We start from the raw sequence: 25,512 nt of genomic DNA, 5'->3' as shown, positions 1-25,512 counted from the left end.
TTGTGTCAGATATCGATATGGCATTATAATGTAGAATCTATAATAATAAATCCCCCCCCACAACACGGGCAGCCTCTGAGGCTATCACAACACTAGCAACACTAGTATCACTATCAAGTTCACAACACTAACACAATAGCAGCAGATTATTATGAAAAAGTTAAGTTGAACTGTAGCTTGCTAGACTATTGTTCTGCATTCATCATCATCATTATTTTTATTTTACTTCCCCCACCCAATTCCAGCAGCGATCTTTTCTCCCCTATGTCGAATCTTTTCTCTCTATGTCAAATCTTTTCTCTCTATGTAGAAAAATCTTGGACTAATAGAGTTAAGGTTAGGCACATTCTACCACAGGTTCGATAGACACAGATTTTTATTTTCAGCGTCATGTCGAATCTCTTATCTATATCGAACTGTTGTCGCAATGAAAATGAAAATAATGCATTTGTTTATGTCGGATCTTTCGGTTTTTGTATTCTGCACTTGCGTTATCGTTTGTTAAAACGATAACAAAAATACCTGAAATTCGGACAAAAATGCATTCGGACGAAAACGAATACACATGTCTATTAATTTGCTGTCAAAAAAATATATGTATGTATTGTTTTTATATGTTACTGTAAAACATGTACTGTTGTTAAACCAGAGCTCATATTTTAAACGTCTATGTGTTTATATTACGTTGCTATTTTTTTTTTTTTTTTACTAAAAACCTTTTTCTAAAAATAAATTCATTAATGACTGTAAATTGGCTGCGGTGGAGGTTGGAGGAGTCTTTCCCATATTGTAACCCATTCGGGGCGGCAGCACCTATATCACTCATGTTCATGTGTCATTCCCATGTTATCGTCTCAGTATTATCTTGCATTATGGTTCGCACGAACATTAATCCACAGAAAAATGTGAACTTTAGTTGGTTGTTTTACTGTTTAGAATCTAAATGTGTTTCATAAGACTGGTGCTTTTTAAGTAGAATCAGACTAGTGTCCTACAAAATATTAACAAGTAGAAATAAAGACCTGGAATTCCAGTCCCCACAGCCCTGAGCTTCTCCATGCCTTGTGTGACCCCACACTAGCACAGCCAATATCAACATCTGGCAGTACCTGGCAGTCAAGAAAATGCATTTTTAAATGTTAACGCCCCTCCTCACCCTTAGTTGATTATCATCATCATGTGCTTTAAATATGTGTCCAGTACAACTTGCTTTTCTTTCCACTGCATCCATTAAAAAAAAAAAAAAGGAACGGGGGCAAACAAAAGCTAAAGAATGCAGCTGTATTACATTTGCAATATTTAACAAAAGACATACTTCGTTTTCAGTGATGTTATACATTCACATTCACGTTAAAGTGTTTTTCCAAGAATTTTTCTTTTTTCTAAAAAATAGGGCTTGAATATTACCAAGATAACTTATCATGCTATTTCATATGTAAACACATACAGTATTATGAAAGGTCAGTCCACCCTGACGATCCACCAGAGCTCTCAGTCCTGCAATCCAGCCATGTCACTTATAAGAGGTCTCTAGTTCCATTACAAGAACTTATTTATTTTAAATTATGAAGAATACAGCTGGTGGAGAGGGAGCAGCTCTAGGTGGACAGGAACAGAGCTAGGAACTGTATCAAGGCACTGTCATTACTGGCATTCACAACAGTTTTAAAAAGCCAACTAGTGACTCTACTCTATTGTCACTTTTTAGAAGGTTAACAATGTATTTATAGAAAACCTCTCTCAAATATATTTATTTTTCTATCAAAGGTCATTTAGAAACTTCAATCGTAAAGCAGACATTCAATCTCATACATTATTTATAATGCGTAGTAGAAATATTGTCCATTAAAAGCATAAAGTGTTACTCAAGACAAAGGTTTTGTTTAGCTATGCATAGATTGGGGAGGAATAGAAGCTTGGTCATATTTTATTGGTGCGTGTGTCCCCATCGAGGACATTTACATAAACGTTCTGTCTGAGTGAGAGCATTCTCACCTGGACATGAAGTTAAGGATAAATCCCAGCAAAGGCCATAATAAAATATTTTTTGTTAGTGTACAAGATGGCTGGAAATTACACCAGTTTTATATTACTGTCTGAGCCGCCACTGTAAATTTCCCTTCGCTTTCATTCATGCTTACATCACCAATACAAGAAGTAAGGAAATATATCTGTGACGGACCTAGCCGGGAGAGAGACTTTTGGAGGGGACTGAATGCTAGCCTCTTGCCGATCGATTGTGGGCCCTGGCAATTGGGGGAACGGTGCTCTTTGTGAGCTGTATGCCTGGGGACCCTTGAGGTGGTATTACTGTGGATTAGCGTCCTTGTCCCCCAGGGCACACAGACTCTGGGGACCCTAGATTTGCCATATTAGAAATAGTGGCTGATTCATAATGCTGGGACAAATACTGTTAGGAGCTGATGTCAATTCCAGCCACCTGTCTGTCTGTTGCCTGCTAGAATGTGTATTGTAAATAAGTCTCTAGTATGGGATCTAAGAGTCATTAGATCCCCATTGTTGTTTGTGTTAATTAACTCTGCTATTGTGATAATGTTGATTGGGTTTTCTGAGCTACAAGACGGCCAGTCTGGCCTAAAGGTCATGTCTGAGTCATCTAGGCTGTCTAAAGAGATTAGTTAATTAGCCCATGTTAATTAGGTTTCTGGTCACAGGTGTATGTTCAGAGTAACATGAGCCGGAGTTACGCACCTCCTCTTTTATTGTATAAAAGAGCCTGTATTTTTCAATAAAAGAGATTCCTGTTTGAACTTACATACAGCCTGCCTGGTGTTTGTTCTGAGCTACACAACTGGATTAGAACGGCACATAGCTGTAGTTCTAGTCCCGGAGCGTCGGGTGACCGAACCATCAGATGTTGCGATCTGCAATCTGATTCTATAGCCGCAGAGGAGTGTCGGGAGAGTGGAACCAAGCGAGCAAGGGGCTCGTTACAATATCCCCAGCAATGTAATAAAACCAGAAGAGGTTCTAACTTGTCCCACTCTATATATGATGAGCATTCCCATGCTCACCTCCAGGACTTCTCCAGAGCCTCTCCCATCCTCTGGAACTCTCTACTCCAACCTGTCTGTAAAGTGTTACTAAACCCACAACAGTAAAGTCAGTCTGTGTATGCAGTTACGCTTGCTTGGTATTCTCACTGTGGAGCCTAAGGGGTTACCCTCTGCACTGTGTAAAACGGCTGTTTGATCCTGTCTTCCCCTTCTTCCACAGTCCCCAATCCATCTTCTGATGGTACAGAGCCTTGGGGGCACTGTACACAAGCTTAGTTTGGTGTGTATTGCTATAGAGTTTTTTTTTTTTTGGTGGGGGGAGGGTGCATGTGATCGGCACAGGGCCAATCAGCACTGTCCAGAGAGAGGGCCAGGGTTCCTGCAACCTCATAGGACAGGGAGAGGATAATGAAAACTCCTCCTACAAGCTTTAACCAGACACTGATAGAAGTCACAAGACTGCTGTATACTGCTGATGAGAAAAGGTATTTAGCAGTTTATTTTTACTAAAATAATTGCATTTCCATGTTCTGTGTACTGTGGGAGACCAGATATAGTGAATGCAGGGTCCTGGTAATTGATCCCTGAAAACTCATCTCTTCAGGGAAGCCTATCTTGCCTTCAGATAACAAATACATCTTTAATTTCTCCCATCAGTTTTTCCCTCACAGTTATTATCTTTTGTTCCACTTGCCCCTCCCTATTAGATTGTAAACTCCCAGGAGCAGGGCCCTCCTAACCCTCTTGGTAAATTTTATTGTTGCTGTACTGTCTCCCTTTATATTGTAAAGTGCTGCACAAACTTTTTGCACTATACAAATCTTGTATAATGAGAATAATATTAATAATAATATATGACTTAAAAAAACACTTGCCAGGCATTAAAGTGCATTACACTTTAAAAGTTTTTCCTGTTTGATCAAGAAAATAAAAAACCTCATTGATCATGGACTTGAGAAAATGAGAAAAAAAGTAAGTCTGCATAACAAACTAAAGAGTATAGAAGGTACATCTAGTCTTGGAAGCAGGAGGTCTGTGAGTAATAATCACTACTACTTTTTATATAAAAGGTGTTGTAAAGGCAGAAGGTTTTTATCTTAAAGATATAAGATAAAAAGCCTTCTGTGTGCAGCAGCCCCCCTAATACTAACCCACAAGTGTGTCAGCCATCCGAGACTCTGCCTCCTGAATGGCTGAGACACAGCAGCGGCACCATTGGCTCCCGCTGCTGTCAATCAAAGCCAGCTAGCCAATCAGGAAAGAGATGGGGCGGGCTCGGTGTCTGAATGGACACAGGGAGCTGTGACTCGCCTCGGGTGCCCCCACAGCAAGCTGCTTGCTGTGGGGGCACGCAACAGGAGGGAGGGACCAGGATTCCCAAAAGAGGGACCCGAGAAGAGGAGGATTGGGGCTGCACTGTGCAAAGCCACTACACAGAGCAGGTAAGTATAACATGTTTGTATGTCTTTGTATGTCTTTACAATCACTTTAAGGCGTGTGTACACAGGTATAACTGACTTGCATTTGAGATCAGGGGCAGATCCGGTGGGGGCAATGGGGCAATTGCCCCCCCGAGAAATTAGTTGCGGGTGAGCGGTGGGCCAGTCAGCGGGGGTGTCAACGGGTGGCTCGGTGGGCGGGCAGTTTGGTGGACGGGTGAGTGAGCGGGCGGCTTGGCGGGCGGTCAGCTCGGCAGGAGGGTGAGTGAGAGGGCGGGAGGCTCGTGGGTGAGCGGGCAGGCCAGTCGGCAGGTGAGTGAGTGGCTGGCCAATCAGTGGGCCGCGGGCGGGGGAGTAGAGAGATGTCATTCTCTCTCACCACCCGGCCCCTGCCCTGCATCCCTGCAGTTCTGCCCTCACTGTGCAGGCAGCCGTGGGAAGCAGAGAGATTACATCATCTCTCTGCTGCCTGACTTCACTCTGGGACACAGGAAGTGACAATCCCCACCTTAGCAGGAAAGTGACAATTGTAGCAGGCAAGTAACAATCCGCAACTTGTGGCAGGTGACGTGGCAAGTGGCAATCCGCAACATGTGGCAGGTGACGTGGCAAGTGACAATCTGCATCTGGTGACAGGTGACGTGGCAAGTGACAATCCGCAACTTGTGGCAAGTGGTGTGGCAAGTGACAATCTGCAACTTGTGGCAGGTGATGTGGCCAGTGACAATTTGCAACTTGTGGCAGGTGACTTGGCAAGTGACAATCTGCAACTTGTAGCAGGTGACGTGGCAAGTGACAATCTGCAACTTGTGGCAGGTGACGTGGCAAGTGACAATCCACAACTTGTGGCAGGTGACATGGCAAGTGACAATCCACAACCTGTGGCAGGTGACGTGGCAAGTGACAATTCGCATCTGGTGGCAGGTGATGTGGCAAGTGACATGCTCAGGGCTCCCACTGATTCTGCATTATGGTGAGTTGAACTATTTATATTTATAAAACAATGTAATAATAGAAATAATGCGCTTTAATCATCCTAACACCATAACAACCATGGTGCCAGGATGATTGAAGCACCAACACCAGCCATTTCCCTGAGAAGTTGCCCGCAAAAAACTTATTTTCTGGCAGTGCCCCTTCCGAGACTAGACTCTGGATCCGCCCCTGTTTGAGATGCCTTACACTTGCTTTTTTATTTACTTTTTCATTTGCTTTTCTATGCAAATATAATATAGCAACTGCATGTCCTCACATATCCTTACATATTAGAACAAAACTACACTATACTAACAGTTTTATAGTATAACTAAAGGCAAAACTATTTTTTTTAGTTTTGGATAGAGGGGAGAGGGATTATAACACCTGTCAGTTTTCATTGCTGTCTGTACCCCCATTAGGGAGATTCACCCTCTCTATTTGTCCTGTTTACCATTATCATTAAAAGTGAAAGAAAATCCCAAATTTTGAGTTGTCCCCAGAAAAGTAATAGAGGGGAAATCTTCTAACGGGGACACTAGTTCTGGAGACCTGTGGGTCCCCAAGAGATTCACAGGGATTTCCGCTCTTTTCCTGTTTTGGCTATGGTACAGGAAGTGAAGGTAAATGAGGACAAATAGGGACAAATAGGGAAAAAATAAATATTTCAGGAGTTATAACCCTCCCTTAAGCCTCGTATACACCACTAGTTTTTTTTTTCGTTCAACCCAGCGGTTGACAATTGACAGCTCAGGTCAGAGCCGCTGTACTAACAATCCAATGTAAGTACAGTGGTCTCCGCTGCTGAGCTATTTTGTTCTGACAAAGGGACAGCCTCCCTACCAGAAAACTCCAGTCAGTGCTCTCGGCTTGGCCATTGGCTGAGAGCACTGACCGGGAGTCGGTCGGCAGACCTTTTTCAGTCATGAGCCTTCAACGGCTTCTGTCGGACCGGCTGCCATACACACGGGCCGACATTCAGCCCGTGTGTAGTAGGCTTTACTCTATCCACAATGAAAAAGAAAAATTTTACCTAAAGTTTTACTATAATTCACCCATTCTTCCACTAGTGATTGGTAACTCTTTTCTTTGCATGCCCACACAGGCTTTGCCATGAACTGGAAAAAACCTCAGGAAACAATACAGTACTTACCGATTTGACTTCTGGAGACACCATCAGATTTGTTAACTCTCTTCCTAAACCATTCTTTATCTGATCCTAAAGCAAAAGAAAAACTCCTGTCATCCCCAGAATTCAAGCAAATGACCAGAAAACCGAAATCATTTAACATATAATAATAATAATAATAATAATAATAACATATTCATACCACTACAATCAAGAAAAAATGAGGGAGATGAACTTTAAAGAGGAAAGAAACTCTGGTGAGTTTTACTTCCTCTTTATTTTCCTGCAAAGGTAAAGCATAATGGGCTACTATGCATCGCATTGTATCCCATTATGTGTCACTTACCTGAAACCGAAACCTGCGATGTCAACGCTGTCCCCATCAGCGAGCATCCATCTTCACCCCTCTTCCTTCCGGGGCCGCGAACTCCGGCTCTGTGTCTGGCCGGAGTCGCGTAATGTCACACCCGCGCATGTCAGTCACAGCATGACCCCTATTAGAAACGGCACGATCTACCCTTTCTAAAGTGCGCATGCGTCGCAGACATCGCTTTTTTGTAAATATCTCCTAAACCGTGGAAGTTTAGGAGATATTTCCAGCACCTACAGGTAAGCCTTAATATAAAGGTGTGTACAGGGTGTACAACCACTTTAAAGCCCAATTAAACAACCGTACTTAGCCAGGCTACAGATACAATAAATAATTATGCTGCTCGTTCAGTTTTTAAGTTGATATGTGCTGCAGCAAGAATACCCTGTGATATCAGCATGTTGAAATTCGGGTCACTTATCTCACACACAATGCAGCAGCCCAGGATTACAGTGGTCCAACACTTCCACTTTCTTCCTGCTCCAATCAACAGTGCTCTCGCTTCCACAGCAACACTATTGATTGGCAGGGGTGCAGGGGGACCTGTGACTATTAGAGAACCAGGCAGCTTGGGTGTGAAAGTAGTGGGGTTGATTTACTGAAACTGGAGAGTGCAAAATCTAGTGCCACTCTGCATTGCAACTAGGGATGAGCCAAACACCCCCCCCGTTCGGTTCGCACCAGAACATGCGAACAGGCCAAAAATTTGTTCGAACACGCGAACACCGTTAAAGTCTATGGGACACGAACATAAAAAAACAAAAGTGCTAATTTTAAAGCCTTATATGCATGATATTGTCTTAAAAAGTGTCTGGGGACCCGGGTCCTGCCCCAGGGGACATGTATCAATGCAAAAAAAGTTTTAAAAACTGACTTTTTTTGGGAGCAGTGATTTTAATAATGCTTAAAGTGAAACAACAAAAATGTAATATTCCTTTAAATTTTGTACCGGGGGGGGGTGTCTATAGTATGCCTGTAAAGGGGCGCATGTTTCCCATGTTTAGAACAGTCTGCCAGCAAAATGACATTTCTAAAGGGAAAAAAGTCATTTAAAAGTGCTAGAGCTAGTGCCGATTATAATGAATTGTTGGGAAAAAAGTAATTTAAAAGTGCTAGAGCTAGTGCCGGCTATAATGAATTGTCGGGAAAAAAAAGTAATTTAAAAGTGCTAGAGCTAGTGCTGGCTATAATGAATTGTCAGGAAAAAAAGTCATTTAAAAGTGCTAGAGCTAGTGCCGGATATAATGAATTGTCTGTCCGGCAATACACATAAAAGTTGATTGATAAAAACGGCATGGAATTTCCCCACAGGGGAACCCCGAACTTAAATTTAAAAAAAAATGCGTGGGGGTCCGCCTAAATTCCATACCAGGCCCTTCAGGTCTGGTATGGATATTAAGGGGAACCCCGCACCAAAATGTTAAAAAAAAAAATGGCGTGGGGGTCCCCCTCAAAATCCATATCAGACCCTTCAGGGCCCCTACCATTTCACAAAAAATGTGTGAAAATGGTAAAAAAAAGACACTACACGCCTTGGGACAAGTCCTTTATTAAAAAAATAAACTGTCCCACGGAGTCTTCTTCTTCTTCTCGCGCTCCGATGGACCGAAAAAGAAAAAAAACAAAAAAGCCTCAAGCCGCCTACGATCTGCCTCCATGGGAGGCACCCGCCATAATGACGGGCCTTTCAGGTGACAGTTCTTTTATAAGTGAGGGTGGAGCCATACAATGTAATTGCCGGTTTGACCCCGCCCCCCTCTGACGTAAGGGGATATGCCTATGGCTTTCCTGTAGCGTCAGAGGGGGCAGGGCCACCTGGTTACGTAACTGAGTGACCCCGTTCCCCTCTGACGCTATGGGAAAGCCATCGGGATATCATATACCCTTACGTCAGAGAGGGCGGGGTCACCCGGCGATGACATCATGTGGCTCCGCCCTCACTTATAAAAGAACTGTTACCTGAGAGGCCCGTCATTAAAGTGGGTGCCTCCCATGGAGGCAGATCGTAGGCGGTTTGCGGCTTTTTTTTTCTTTTTTGGTCCGTCGGAGCGCAAGAAGAAGAAGACTTCGTGGGACAGTTTTATTTTTTTATTTTTTTAATAAAGGACTTGTTCCAAGGCATGTAGTCTTTTTTTTTACCATTTCACACAGGGGGGGCTGGGATCTGGGGGTCCCCTTGTTAAAGGGGGCTTCCAGATTCTGATAAGCCCCCTGCCCGCAGACCCCAAATCCACCGGGCAAGGGTTGTGGAGATGAGGCCCTTCTCCCCATCAACATGGGGACAAGGTGCTTTGGGGGGCTGCTACCCCAAAGCACACTCCCAATGTTGAGGGCAGTTGAGGGCATGTGGCCTGGTACAGTTCAGTAGGCGGGGCGCTCTCTAGTCCCCCCATCTTTTCCTGTGGCCTGCCAGGTTGCGTGCTCTGATAAGGGTCTGGTATGGATTTTTGGGGGGACCCCACGCCATTTTTAAAAAAAAATTTGGTGCAGGGTTCCCCTTAAAATCCATACCAGACCTGAAGGGTCTGGTATGGATTTTGAGGGGGATCCCCACACCATTTAAAAAAAAAAATTTGGCGCGGGGTTCCCCCTAATATGCATACCAGACCTGAAGGGCCTGGTATGGAATTTAGGGGGACCCCATGCATTTTTTTTTTAAATTTTGGTTCGGGGTTACCCTGTGGGGGAATTCCATGCCATTTTTATCAATTAACTTTTATGTGTATTGCCGGACCGACAATTCATTATAGCCGGCACTAGCTCTAGCACTTTTAAATTACTTTTTTTCCCGACAATTCATTATAGCCGGCACTAGCTCTAGCACTTTTAAATTACTTTTTTCCCCTTTAGAAATGTCATTTTGCTGGCAGACTGTTCTAAACACGGGAAACATGCGCCCCTTTACAGGCATACTATAGACACCCCCAGGTACAAAATTAAAAGGAATATTACACTTTTATTGTTTCACTTTAAGCATTATTAAAATCGCTGCTCCCTAAAAAACGGCCGTTTTTAAAACTTCTTTTTGCATTGATACATGTAATATCCCCAAACACTTTTTAAGACAATACCATGCATATAAGCCTTTAAAATTAGCACTTTTGATTTCTCCCATAAACTTTTAAAGGGTGTTCCCCGTCTTTCGAATTTTCCGCGAACACCCCAAATTGTTCGCTGTTCGGCAAACGGGCGAATAGCCAATGTTCGAGTCGAACTCATGCTCGACCCGAACATAAAGCCCATCCCTAATTGCAACCAATCAGCCTCCACTTTTTTTTTATTGTCAAAGCTTAATTGAACAAGCTGAATTTAGAAGCTGATTGTTTTCCATACAGAGCTGTACCAGATGTTGCACTCTCCAGTTTTAGTAAATCAACCCCAGTGTTCCAAAATGCTGCCAGTAAAGGGTGTTTTAAACCAATGCGACAACTAAAAACTAAAAAAAAAATATTTTAAAGGACTGAAGTTTACTCTGGTCTATAATCCAATTCTTCATTTTCTCTGATAATTTTTAAGAAATGACAGATACTGTTTTGTGTACCGTTTTGTTTCATGTAAATCTGGTGTGTCAATAAAACCAATAAAGAGGTGACGATTAAAAAAAACAAAAAACAAAAAAAAACAGTTTAATATTTTCTTTTCATCCACTTCCCTTTTCAGTACTGTTGTCTACTGTTCCAATCTTTAGAAATCTTTCAGGGCTAGGCTGCCAAATGCGCAGGAACGTGCAAAAAGTACGCCAGGCATGACTTTTGAAATCCACCAAACTTTATGGTATTGCAGTACCATGTATTTTGGTGGCCGCAAAAGCACCCATTTTCTAGATGTGTGGGGTGCCTTTAACAATTAACCACTTGGCGTTCGCGCTATAGCCGAATGACGGTCACAGCACAGACCTGAATTTCCGGGAGGTCATCATATGACGTCCTCCCCTTTGCACGCTTCCTGCGCGCGCCCTGCAGGGCACGCGCGGAGCGTGCTGTGATCACCGAGTCACCGGTCCCGTCCCCTTACCATCTGATCAGCTGTCAGCCAATGACAGCTGATCACATGATGTAAACAAAAGCTCGGTAATCGGAGAGGAGAGGAGAGGAGAAAAAAAAGCTGATCACCGGCTTATGTGCAAGGGAAATCAGTCCCGAAGAGGAAGAGGTAATTCTGCCTCATCATTCTGCCTCATCTGTGCCCACCAGTACCCCCTGCCAGTGCCACCTGCCATTGCCACTTGCTAGTGCCCACAGTGCCCACCAGTGCCACCTATCAATGCCCATGAGTATCACCTATCAATGCCCACAAGTGCCACCTATTAATGCCCACCAGTGGTGCCAATCAGTACCACCTAGAAGTGCTGCCTATTAGTGTAACCAACCAGTGCTGATCAGTGCCCATTATTGCCACCCATCAGTGCCCCTCACTGCCACCCATCAGTGCCCATCACTGCCACCTATAGGTGCCCATCAGTGCTGCCTTGTCAGCTTACATCAATAAAGGAGAAAAATTACCTGTTTGCAAAATTTTATAACAAAATATAAAAAAATATATATATTTTTTTTAAAAATCAGTCTTTTTAAATTTTTTTAAATAAAAATAAAAACCGCAGAGGTGATCAAATACCACCAAAAGAAAGCTCTATTTGTGGGAAAAAAATGCTAAAAATTTAATTTGGGTACAGTGTTGTATGACTGCGCAATTGTCATTCAAAGTGTATCAGCGCTGAAAGCTGAAAATTGGCCTGGACAGGAGGGGGGGTTTAAGTGCCCAGTAAGCAAGTGGTTAATGTCATCCGCAGGCCTCTGCAGATGGCAGCATGTTCCCGTGCGGTGCAGAAAATGCTCACAAAATCATGCTTTTCCCTCATTGCAAATGGTGTGAACGGGCCCCTAAGGATTAAAAAACATGAACTACTACTTTGTTTTATAATGGATTTTTGAGTGGGATCATTTAGAGCGAATCCATAATTGAGAGTTTAACTACTTCAGCCCCGGAAGATTTTACCCCTTTCATGACCAGGCCATTTTTTGCGATACGGCAGTGCGATACTTTAACTGACAATTGCACGGTGGTACGACGCTATACCCAAATAAAATTGATGCCCTTTTTTCCCACAAATAGAGCTTTCTTTTGGTGGTATTCGATCACCTCTGCGTGCACGCCCCAGACCTGGAAGAAAAAAATCATGTACAGGTACCCGATTTCGTGTTAAAAGGCCGGCCTGCTGCAGTATATGTATGTGGGGCAGTCCTTAAGTGGTTAATCTCAGGACCTGTGGTTGAAGGAAAGAAAATTGCATAATGTATGGCCTGCCTTAACCCTTTCGCTGCCAGGTCTGTACGGCGTATGGACCTACAGCAGTGCTTCCAGCTGGCCATGTCCGACCTGACATTCCTCACATTCCTCCTCCTGCTATAAGCTCATGGTCATGATCAGAGCTATTCACCTCAAATGTGACCCCCTCCTTCTCAATGCCCGCACTTCACTGTCTCTAGCCAATCCATCTCCTGCCGCTCCTCTTCTTTTAAATCCTCCCCCATCTTCTTTTCTTTTCCCCTCCAGCATCAACCCTGCCCCCCCCCCCGCCCGCAAACCCGATCTCCTGCAGCTGCCGGCTTCCCTCCTCTGCCTCTCCTGCTGGCTTCAGGTACTGCAGAGGCTTACAAGGCACAAAAATGTGTCGACCCTGCTTCTCCAACCCCCCTTTTCAATGGTCCCCACGTCACTGATCCCCCGCTGCTGGCCAACACTCTCTCCTCCCCCACACGCCTCCTGCAGCTGCTGCTCCAGCACTCGGGGAAGCTGTCAGGAGGAGGGCAAGAATAGTTTGGGGTGGGGGGGGCTTGATAAACATGTGTTTACCAGCCCTCTCCCTTTCCTACAATCAGTGGCGGCTGGTGCTCAAAGTTTTTGGGGGGCGCAAACAACCTGAAAAATTCTGAAAAAAGAAACATCAATTGCAGCCTCACTGTGCCCATCAAACGCAGCCACTGTGCCATCAAACGCAGCCATTGTGCCCATCAAACGCAGCCACTGTACCCATCAATTGCAGCCACTGTGCCCATCTATCGCAGCCACTGTGCCCATCAAAAACAGCCATTATGCCCATCAATCGCAGCCAATGTGCCCATCAATAGCAGCCACTGTGCCATCAAACGCAGCCACTGTGCCCATCAAACGCAGCCACTGTGCCCATCAAACGCTGCCACTGTGTCCATCAAATGCTGCCACTGTGCCTCATTCAATGGTGCCACTGTGCCCCATCAAATGCTGCCACTGTGCCCATCAAATGCAGCCACTGTGCACATCAAATAGTGCCACATCAAATGCTGTCACTGTGCCCCATCAAATGCTGCCACTGTGCACCATCAAATGCTGCCACAGTGCCCATAAAATGCCGCAACCGTGCCCCATCAAATGCTGCCACTGTGCCCATCAAATAGTGCCCCATCAAATGCTGTCGTTGTGCCCATTAAACAGTGCCACATCAAATGCTATCACTGTGCCCATCAAATAGTGCCACATCAAATGCTGTCACTGTGCCCATCAAATAGTGCCACAGTGACCCCCCCGCCTGCTCACCATCTGCCCGGCACTTACCCTGTCTCGGTGGCGGTGGGTGACAGCAGAGAGCAGTGGGACCTTGCAGCGGGTCAGACAGCGGCTCCTGTGTCCTCCGTGCATCACCTCCCCTCCTCCCGATAGGCATCCAATTGTTGCGCCTGTCGTTTCAGCCAATCAGGTGACAGGTAACAACCCGCGCACCTGATTGGCTGAGAGGCGGTTCAGTGCTAGGAAAGCGAACATTCATTTGCTTTTCTAACACACCTGGGTGAACTGCGAGCGCAATGCTTTGCGCTCGCAGTTCACCTTTTTTGAAGCCTATTAGAGCCTATGGCTTTTATAAGGTGTTTCAAAAACACGATCGCTGCTGTCATTCAGGCGCCCGGCGTCCGAAAAGGGGCCGGACGCCTGAATAGGGATTGGCTACAGGGGCCATGGATAGATTCATGCATGCATGATTCTATCCATTATACACAGAGGGGGGGTGGCTGGAGAGAGAGGGCGGTGCCCGTGCGCCCTTAATGGTCGCACCACCACTGCCTACAATGGACATAGTCAGCAATCGCTCCTGTGTACACTATGTTTACTATGTGTCAGTTTATGAAAGAATAGGAGTCTCTATACAGACTCCTTGGTCGTCATTCATACAATGTGCAGCTTAGGCTGCAGAGAAAGAGACTGTCTTCAGTCCCTTTCTCTGTGTCAAAAAATAGACATCAGGGTTCTATTTAGACCTCTCACCAAACCCCCCAACCCCCCAAAAAATGATCAAAATATTAAATTAAATAATTATTAAATAAATAAAAAATAAATAAAAAAAATAAAAAACATAGTAAGGCCTTGTTCACACAGGGACTACACACCCCTGCAAGGCTGTGTTTACCTGTACAGGCATGCACAGGTGTTCCGTGCACTCCTGTGCATGCAGTCCCATTGATGTCATTGGGGATGTAGCAACTGCACGAACACAGCCATTGCTCCTAATTTTACATCCATGTGGGTCTGGGTTCATGTCTCTGAGCTCACACTGTCTGCATTTGGGGTCATGTACCCACACCCACACGGATGTCAGATTGGGAGCAGCAGCTATGCCTGTGCAGCCATTGTATCCCAATTAACATAAATGGGACTGCCTGTATGTGGATGCATGGAACACCTGTGCATCTTCATGCAGGTAAACATTCCCCTCCATGGGCATACGCTTTAGTACGCCCCATGTGAACAAGGCTTCAGTAGCAACTTAGCAGGAATTTTGTAAGTTATGTTGTGTGCACTAATAATGATTTTAGTGTATTTTTAGTGGAAATAGTGATTTCATTTGTGCAATTATTACAGGGCCTAAAAAATCAGTAGCACATTTTTTTTATTCTACATGTCATGTACTTTCAGAAAATGTATGGTTTGGGGAGTCTTTTCAAATTCTGAAAGCTGTAAGTGAAAAATTGTAGCCTCCGGATTTTCTGAGTAAATCATTTTTACCTTCAGTTTTCACCATTTCACAAAAAGGCGCAATTTATTATTAATATTTTTTATTTATTAACTCAATACGGTTTTGACTTTTATGTTTAATAGGAATATAGCAGGAGTTTTGTCAATGTTGCCATGTATGTATCTACTAATAATGATTTTAGTGTATTTTTTTGCGAAAAATATTGTTTTGACAAACATTAGCGCAAATATCCTAGGGCCTAAAAAAATCTGTAGCACCTTCTTTTTTTTTCTACTGATCCTATGCTTTGAGAAAATATATGGTTTAGGGGGTCACAAACTCTGTAAGCTGTAAGAGAAAAATTAAAAAACAACAGAAGAATTGCAAAAATGTCCTGGCCACCTGAGTTTAAATGTGGAGCGCAGGGCCTGGCAGTGAAAAGGTTGAAGTCTATCTACCGTATTTCTAAAAACAAAAATGTAAAATATTGCAGCTTACCAGTCCCTAAATGTGGCAGCTGCATTTGTTTTCTTTTTTTCAGGCTCTTTCCTTTATTCTCACCCCGTGATCCTAAAAATGCCTCCTCTTCAAGGAGAATGAGGCTTTTTTACTGTATTGAATCTATAGAGAAGGGGCGTTGTCATCCTATAACAGGACATGTGTTAGGACTATAGAACACCTCCTCCTCACCTACATAACATGGGGGGAGGGGATCTGAAGTCCACAGAGAGAGTTGGAAACAATCTTAACTGATAATAGTCACAGGAACTTATTAGCACAGAAGTTTCTGGCAGGATCAACAGGTAACAGATATAACAAAACTTTTTCAATGGTATATTTAACATACTAAAATATGTATATTCCCTCTTTGATTTCCCACACTGATTAGGCCTTAGAGTCTACATTAGTTGGACTTATAGTTTTCACTGTGGGTGTTATTTTTATGTTTGAGGCTGACAAATGTGATGAGAAGTTATGGGTGTTTAAGGCCGGCCATACACGTTCGAATTTCAGCCAGTTCAGCAGGAATCGACCAAGATTTGAACTGTTAATGAGCAGGCTGAATGTACCAAGTCGATCGATCAATCAACTTGAGTACAACCAGCCTGTCGGATTCTCTTGCGATTATTGTTAGCAGCTGCTATAGTCCGCTAGCGATAATCACTGTCTTCTCCCAGCGGGGATGGCTTCCCCGCCGGCCCCAGACCCCCCCCCCCACCACCAGGAGAAGACAATGGCCCGGCAGGAGTGATTGGACATGCAATAAATAGCCTTGCAGATCTTTGATACTCTTGCTAAGCCCTGTGAGTGCCTCACATCTCTGGCTGGCCATGCACTGTTCAAATCTCGGCCGGTTCAGCAGGAACAAGTCTAGATTCGAACTGTTAATGGGCAGGCTGAATGTACCAAGTTGATTGATCGATCAACTTTGGTACAACCAGCCTGCCAGATTATCTTGCTCTTATCGCTAGCAGCTGCTATAACAACCCATGGTTGCAGGAAAGAAATTTGCTTTGTGTATGGCCAGCCTTTCTCTACTGAATATATAAACTGATTTATTTAAAATGCATGCAATGCTCCAGCTAGACAAAGAGCCTAGCGTTTATTGGTAAATTATGTTTAGGCTTATGTTGGGGCTGTGGATGAGCGCTGTTTGGCATTAAAGCATCAACAAAGCATGCTCAAATCAAGCACACAGTGTAGCTGTATACATAAAGCTACTCAGCCTTGGGACAGCACAATGAAATAAATGGCATCGATGTGTCTTGTCCTGGAGAGTAATGATTAATAGCACTGTTAAAAGTGCTTTAAAGTAGTTTTTTCATATTTTAATTTCCAACTGCTTGCAAGCAATTAGTTGCTTGTTTTCATTACTGTAAACAACACAAATCACTTAACTACTAATCTTGTAGTTTTTACAGGCTGCATCAGAGAACTATGACAATATTGCTTATAATTTGGTTTATGGCCAGTCATATTATTCATTTTCACTGTATGAATAAATGCCAATGTGTTTGTTGCAAAGAAGAAAAGTAAAATGCAAATGGCAAAACTATCCCCTTATGACTATTAGGCATGTGCATTAGATTAGTCATTAGTGTTCCCTGTAAAAATGAATATACACATTATATAGGGGCAAAAAAACATAGCTATCTTCTATTTAGTCTTATCGCTGCCAAAGTCATTTTTTGTTTTTTCGCACACATGCTTAAATTCATATTTCTTACATGAAAACATGCTTAAATCATTATATATTTAATTTAAAAAAAAAAAAAAACAAAGAATAAAAACATGGCGGTTGCAATTTTCTGATGTCGCACGCTATTAGCACAACTGTTTATGAAATCTATCTTTTCAGCAAAAAATAAGTTCAAATTAATTTCAGTGCACACAAACATTAATAAAGAGTTAAATGTTAATGATGGCCCTAGAATTTTTTTCTCTTACTATGGTATTCATGTCAATACCTAATGTGTGACGCACAACTGTAGTGGATAAACCAATGTGGGCCTTATATGCGTGTTTGCATGCATATGTGAACACATGCAACGTTAATATTTTTTCAAAATATTTTCATTTTTGAAAAGATTTTTGTCATATTTGTTCACTAAACGTTATTGCTATTAAAAGGAGCTGACTACCCCCCTATTTAATAGCATATATAGACTGACAGGTATTCATGGAGATTCATGGTATATGGAGGCATCAAAGATCTCTTGACACCTAATGCGTCCTTTGCACTCCCTTATCCCCCCACTAGATCAAATACAGACTGTTCTCAATCAGCTGTTTTCCCAGCCAAGGTTGCCTGGATCCTAAGCCTTGTACACATGATCAGATTGTTCGCCAACAAAACCGTGGAATTTTGTCCGAAAGGCATTTGCCCAAACTTGTCTTGCATACACACGACCACACAATTGTTGGCCAACAATTACAAACGTAGTGACGTACTAGACGTGCTACGTGGTTTTTCAGCTCTTTAGTGCCACCCTTAAGGCTCCTTCTGCTAATTTCGTGTTAGTAGAAGTTTGGTGAGTGTTGATTTGCGCTTTTCATTTCGCACTTTTCAGTTTGTTTCTGAACAGCCGTTCGTCAATCAGCCATGTTGCGGAATCTGAGGAGATAACATGTTATTTATTATTGGCCTTGGAGTTATTGCTTTGACATTATTATTTTGTTGAATAATGATTTGATTTGGTATATTTTCTATATTGCATAGAATGCACTTTTTGGTTAAGTTCTATTGGCAGATAGTATGTCTGATTTTATTTTTTTAATTTTTTTAATGCACAATAAAAACAATTGTGTAGAATAATACTTGGCTATGTGTTTTACTTCAAATGGTAGTAGGCAGTTACATTAAAAAAAAAACAATGTAAAATTGACAAGGGACACCAACATAGTTGTATCTTTGATCTTAAAAACTACGGGATAATGGTGTTGTGGTAACTTGCCCAAATAAAAAAAAAAGCATAATAATATTATTCTTGATATCACTAGAAAGAAAAAGCCTTTGAAAATTTGTTTGCAATAACTCCATCGGTATCACCAGCAAAGCAGCTTCATTATTGTCCCATTAAAGAAGAAGAGAATTGTGCGCTGCATTTCGAGATTTGCTGCGTCACAAATGTTAGTCCTCCATTATGAACGCTAGTTTACAAGACCAACCGCTTCTGGCTCGTCCTTGCTTCCGAGTATGCGTGTTTGTACTTTGGACTTTTGTCCGATGGACTTGTGTACACACGCTCAGAAAATCCGACAACACACATTTGTCCGCGGAAAATTTGAAAACCTGCTAGCCAACATTTGTCCTCGGAAAGTCCAACAACAATTGTCCAATGGAGCATACACACGGTCGGATTTACCGCCAACAGCCTGTCATCGAACATTTCCCGTCGGAAAGTCCGATCGCGTGTATGCGGCTTAACAGCTCTGAACTCAGAAGTGTTCACAGTTGAGCACTTCCAGATTCATTGCTCCTAGAGGAGATTGGAAAACTAATCTCCCTTCAGTTTACCATACTGACACTGCCAATGGACATTTTTGGCTCCCAGAGGGAACAGGTGTGCTCAGGGCATACGTGTGTGTCAGCGGGAAGGCACAATCACTTAGAATCACTAACATATAGAAGTAATCAGAAATTAAAAGAGTAATCTTGCGAGCCACAAACGGACTAGTGCCTACAGAAAAAAATTGGTGATAATAATAACCAGCTGCAAACGTAGATCACGTTTCATAACCGTGCAGTAGTAAGATAAATAAATAAATGCGTTGCGCTAGAAAAAATTATAATAAATGGTATCCAAAGTGCATAATTGAAATATAAATCTATAAGTGATGAATATAGAATAAATACCAATAAATATTGAACAATAATTCATAAGTGACAATATGTGGTGAAAAACGAATTAATAAAGTGCGCCGTGCATAAATAACGCTGAAACCAAAGTGCATACATAAACTGCAAAAGTGTGCGCTATTTCCAAAAAAAATGTAATAAATAAATGAAAGTTCATAAGCGATGAATGTTAAATATCAAACATATAACACAGTGTCCATCAATGGTATCATCCAGCATGCTCATCCAAAGTGTGTAACTGAAAAACCATGCTCCGGTGCATTCCAGTGACCCCCCAAAACCTTATACGCTCACCTCAGAGCATGTGACACAGTAGCTAAACTATGTCCAAACACGCTTTGGAGCCACTCCTGGGCTCTATAATGAAGTGCAGGTGCCGATCTCCAGCTGGTTCAGTCAGTATCGTTCCAAACCCTTTCTCTCTTTTGCCCTTACTGTGCTACTTCCGCCACCATCTTTGATTAGGGCAACTGCTAAACGATGTAACTTTGCCCACCTCGGAGCCTCTAAATCTATGTACCGATCCGGTTAGCTCTCACTAGGCACACAGACTGTTTAGTTTTGAAGGGCAGGCTTAAAATCCATGTCTTTATTTTTTTTTTTTGTTGCTATCTTCCCTCCATTGGGAGGAGGTGGAGAGGGGGGGAAAGCTGAAAATGAAGAGTGGGCACCGTAGGGAAGAGGGAGAGCAGGGCCAGCGCTACCACTAGGCAAACCAGGCAGCTGCCTAGGGCGCAGCCACGGCTGCTAGGGGTGTTGAAAATAATCGGCTGAGACCAGAGGCCGATGACGCACCCTGCTTCTCCTGACCTCTTCCCGTCCTCCTCCTTCAATCATAGTCACCTCCCTCTCCCCTCCCTCGTCCCCTTGTTCGCTGTTCCCTCAGATCGCTCAGTAACTCCTCAGAAGGCAATCTGCAGGGGACGGAGTTTTGTTCTGTCTGGATTAGGGGAGAAGACGAATGAGGAACTCTGAAGGGCGGAGTTGTATGATGTCACAGAGGAGGAGGGTCAGGAAGAGGGCGGAATGTATGGGTGGTAATGGAGGTGGAGAAGAACTGAGTCGGTGTACGGTGATGTGAGGAGTAAGGATGGGGCTCCATGCTCATCACGCTGATCATACTCTGCCTGACGGCGAGTCACCTCTCCACACAGCCTGACTGCCTCGTGTGAGTGAGAGGACCTACTACCAGAAGGGACAGGGGGGTGTATTGTACACCCCCGTGCCGCCCCCCACCTGTATACTGTACACTTCCTGCCCCCACCTGTATACTGTACACTTCCTACCACCCACCTGTATACTGTACACTTCCTACCACCCACCTGTATACTGTAAACTTCCTGCCACCCACCTGTATACTGTACACTTCCTGCCCCCCACCTGTATACTGTACACCCTCTACCCCAACCTGTATACTGTACACTTCCTGCCCCCCACCTGTATACTGTACAACCCCTGCCCCCCACCTGTATACCGTACACCCTCTACCCCCCACCTGTATACTGTACACTTCCTGCCCCCACCTGTATACTGTACACTTCCTGCCCCCACCTATATACTGTACAACCCCTGTCCCCCCCATCTGTATACTGTACACCCCCTGAGCCCACCTGTATACTGTACACCCTCTACCCCCACCTGTATACTGTACACTTTTTTTTTTGGTGGGGAGTGGCCATGACCCCCTCCACTGTATACATGGGCAGGGCAAAGGAGGTGGAGTCAGGGGTGGGACTAAGTGGGGTGGCAAAACAAGGTTTCACCTAGGGTGTCAAAAATCCTTGCACCAGCCCTGAAGGAGAGCAAAGCAGGAAGACAAGAGCAAAAACTGGAAGTGAGTGCATATTATAGGATAAGAGTCCAGAGAGTCAGCATAGCAGCAGAGGAGAATGGTTGCAGAGTAGGAGGAGAACAGAGAGTGGGAGCAAAGGAGAAGTGCAGATAAAGAAAACAAGTGCAGGGGAGGCCGAGGCCAGCTGAGATTTAAAAAAAATGTAAACGATGAAGATGAAGAGAAGAAAGAATGCAGAGAACAGAAGCAGCTCACATTATGCAGAGGCTGGGATTTACATAGCACTACTCTGTGCTCTGTATTCTGTTTACAGGTGGCAGTTAGTGATCATCAACAAGAAAAGAGCAGAAGAGTCGCCAGTGATGAAAAGAGGACAGTCTTCATTAGCTTTGGTACTCCTGACTTTCTTCCAGCTTCCCCAGTACAGCTCCCGGGCCCATGATAAAGGAAGGTAGCTTTGCAGAATTTCATGAAAAGTAATCTGAGCCATGTTGTGCTATGTTGGTTTCTAGGCTCCCCCCTGTTGCTGGTCCTGAACAGGACATCCTGGTCACCAGGAGACTTATTCTAGTTGACATGGTGGCCAGTATTTTTATAGAACATGCGTGCTCTGGGATCCTGGTCTCTTACCACGTGATCAGCTGTCAGCCAATAACAGCTGATTACGTGATGTGAACAGAAGATCATAATCGGCTTTTTTTTCCCTCACACTGTCGATTACCAGCTTCTGTCAGAGAGACATCGGTCCCACACAAGGACACCCACTGCCACCTGCCAGTGCTCACCAGTGCCACCTACCAGTGCTTATCAGTACTGCCTATCAGTGCCCACCAGTGCCACCTACCAGTGCTTATCAGTACTGCCTATCAGTGCCCACCAGTGCCACCTACCAGTGCCCACCAGTGGCACCTATCAATGCCCACCAATGCCACCTATCAGTGCCCATCAGTGCTGACAATCAGTGCCTCATCATCAGTGTCACCTATCAGTGCTGTCTATCAGTGTTACCTACCAGTGCCTATCATTGCCCATCAGTGCCTATCAGTGCCACCTATCAGTGCTGCCTATCAGTGCCACCTATCAGTGCCACCTATTAGTGCCCTTCAGTGTCGCCCATCAGTGCACATCAGTGCCACCCATCAATTCCACCTTCCAGCTTATCAGTGCCCATCAGTGCAGCCTATCAGTGTCCATCAGTGCAGCCTCATCAGTGCACATCAGTAAAGGAAAAAAATTACCTGTTTGCAAAATTTTATAACAAACTATGAAACAGTTTTTGTTGGTGTTTTTTCAAAATGTTCGCCCATTAGTGCACATCAGTGCCACCCATCACTTCCACCTATTAGTACCACCTATCAGTGTCCATCAGTGCCACCTATCAGTGTCAACCAGTTCCGCATCATCAGTGCCCATCAGTGCACCTATCAATGCCCATCAGTGCCGTCTTGTCAGTGCCTATCGGTGCAGCTTATCAGTGCCCATCAGTGCAGCCTATCAGTGTCCATCAGTGCAGCCTCATCAGTGCACATCAGTAAAGGAAAAAAATTACCTGTTTGCAAAATTTTATAACAAACTATGAAACAGTTTTTTTGGCGTTTTTTCAAAATTTTTGGTCTTTTTTCATTTTGTTAGCAAAAAATAAAAAAACAGCAGTGATTAAATACCATCAAAAGAAAGCTCTATTTGTGTGAAAAAATTGATCAAAATTCGAGTACAGTGTTGAATGACCGCGCAAAGAGTGACGGCGCTGAAACTGAAAATTGGCCTGGGCAGGAAGAGGGTTGTAGTGCCCAGTAAGCAAGTGGTAAAATTCCTGTTTGTTACAACTGCTGTCATTGATATGAACGAGGAAACTCCAAAATACTCAGAGCTGAAAACATTTGTCCCATGCAATTAAATGACAAATATATCTAAACTGAAATGGTACGTGTGATGGGGATAGAAATACCATTTAATGTTTTCACATCTGTGCAGAGATATTTGATGGTTATATAATTCAACCAACAGCCTATCACTTTATGTTAGCAACTATGTTAGACATTGAACTCAGCTAAATACGTTTGGCAGATTATTTTTTTTATGGGATTACCGGGCAGAAAGTCAGTTGTGTTAAGTAATATTCATCTGTTGCAAGCCACCTTATTGTTAAAAGTAGGGATCAAGGCATTTTTTTTAAAATGTGTAGCAACCCTTATGCCCCATACACACGATAGGATTTTCCGACGGAAAATGTTCTATAGGAGCTTGTTGTCGGAAATTCCAACCGCGTGTAGGCTCCATCAGACATTTTCCATCGGAATTTCTGTCACACAAAATTTGAGAGCTGGTTCTAAAATTTTCCGACAACAAAATCCGTTGTCTTAAATTCAGATCATGTGTACACAATACCGACGCACAAAGTTCCACGCATGCTCGGAATCAAGCAGAAGAGCCGCACTGGCTATTGAACTTCATTTTTCTCGGCTCGTCGTACGTGTTGTAAGTCACCGCATTCTTGACGGTCGGAATTTCCAACAAGATTTGTGTGACCGTGTGTATGCAAGAGAAGTTTGAGCCAACATCCGTCGGAAAAAAAAAACATGAATTTTATTGTCGGAAAATCCTATTGTGTGTACAGGGCATAACACTTTGGCAATGCACCCTTCCTTTTTCATTACTGTTATATAGCAAGGATTCTTCATATGTTGGACACCAAAAATGTAATTCCAGAACTAGATAACAGTTCCTATGCCTTGTAGTGGTGGCAGTGTATTAAAACGGCAAATACAGCCGTGGCCAAAAGTTTTGAGAATGACACAAATATTATTTTTCACAAAGTCTGCTGCTTCAGTTTTTTTTATATCTTTTTGTCAGATGTTCCATTCCATAAGTGTCATATGCTTCTATTGACAATCACATTAAGTTTTTGCAGTGTTGACCCTTCTTTTTCAAGACCTCTGCAATTCGCCTTTGCATGCTATCAATCAACTTCTGGGCCACATCCTGACTGATGGCAGCCCATTCTTGCGTAATCAATGATTGGAGTTTGTCAGAATTTTTTTAAGTTTTTTTTTGTTCACCCGCCACTTAAGGATTGACCACAAGTTATCAATGGGATTAAGGTCTGGGGAGTTTTCTGGCCATGGACCTAAAGTTTTGATGTTTTGTTCCCCAAGCATCTTAGTTATCACTTTTGCCTTATGGCAAAAGTGATAACTAAGATGCTTGGGGAACAAAATCATGCTGGAAAAGGCATTATTCCTCACCAAACTGTTCTTGGATGGTTGGGAGAAGTTGCACTCGGAGGATGTTTTTGTACCATCCTTTTTGCATGGTGTTCTTAGGTAAAATTGTGAGCGACCCAACTCCCTTGGCTATGAAGCAACCCCACACATGAATGGTCTCAGGATGCTTTACTGTTTGCATGACAGAGAACTGATGTTAGCATTCACCTTTTCTTTTTTGGACAAGGTTTTTTCCAGATGCCCCAAACAATCGGAAAGGGGATTCATCAGAGAAAATGACTTTACCCTAGTCCTCAGCAGTCCAATCACTGTACCTTTTGCAGAATATCAGTCTGTTCTTGATGTTTTTCCTGGAAGGAAGTGGCTTCTTTGCTGCCCTTCTTGACACCAGGCCATCCTCCAAAAGTCTTCTCCTCACTGTGCATGCAGATGCATTCACACCTGCCTGCTGCCATTCCTGAGCAAGCTCTGCACTGGAGGTTTCTTGGTTCCGCAGCTGAATCACCTGTACGAGACGGTCCTGGCGCTTGCTGGACTTTTTTGGGCACCCTAAAGCCTTCTTCACAAATGCAGTGGAAATTTTTTTATGGGTTTAAGTTAATTTTCATGGCAAAGAAGGACTTTGCAATTAATTGCAATTCATCTGATCACTTTTCAAAACATTGTGGAGTATATGCAAGATGCCATCATAACAACTGAGGCAGCAGACTTTGTGAAAATTCATATTTGTGTCATGCTCAAAACGTTTTGGCTATGGCTGTACTCTGCTACTTCCAGTGCTACCATGGCCCAGAGTTTATAATGAACACAGAAGCCTCGAGTGACTCAAGTACCTCTCCTGCTTTTCCGTCACCCATAGAGGCTGATTGACTGTACAGTACATCCTTGTGGGAAGACCTACTGATTGCATGTGACTACATTAGCTATCACCCTATGCAGAGATCCCTCCTCCTAGGCCATATTTAAAAAAAAAAAAAAAAAACAGTAGAATTGTGTGATATGATTTAGAAGTTGATTGTATGGTTATTTCCTAGTGTACTTTTGTACATTAATGTTGTATCATGGCTCTAGAAGGGATTTTCTTTTTGCACTATGCAATGACTTCTCTTTCTCTCTCTAAATGTAGCACCCTCTACTTAGGTAGGTGCTAGAGTTAGGATTTTTGTGAGTACAGGTAAATTTAGGCAAGCCTAGCTGGAAGCTAGGCCTGTTTGTTTTGATC

General features: G+C 43.4%; 1 protein-coding gene across 5 annotated transcripts in view; it reads right to left on the bottom strand.

Moving 5' to 3' along the window:
- The window catches only part of BNC2 (basonuclin zinc finger protein 2), an 878,778-nt gene that overhangs the window by 606,194 nt on the left and 247,072 nt on the right, over positions 1-25,512 (bottom strand). For 4 of the 5 annotated variants that reach the window (XM_073636660.1, XM_073636651.1, XM_073636678.1 and 1 more), the window contains one exon: positions 6,585-6,650. The exons of the other annotated variant lie outside the window; for it this stretch is intronic. In XM_073636660.1, coding sequence (XP_073492761.1) covers positions 6,585-6,650 — 66 coding nt within the window. The remainder of the gene's footprint in view (positions 1-6,584; positions 6,651-25,512) is intronic. 5 annotated transcript variants of the gene reach the window in all.

The sequence above is a fragment of the Aquarana catesbeiana genome, linkage group LG01 (assembly GCF_042186555.1).
Source record: "Aquarana catesbeiana isolate 2022-GZ linkage group LG01, ASM4218655v1, whole genome shotgun sequence".
NCBI classification, from domain to species: Eukaryota; Metazoa; Chordata; class Amphibia; order Anura; family Ranidae; genus Aquarana; species Aquarana catesbeiana.
Note: the sequence above shows the minus strand (reverse complement) of the source record. Positions and strands in the feature narration are given on the sequence as shown.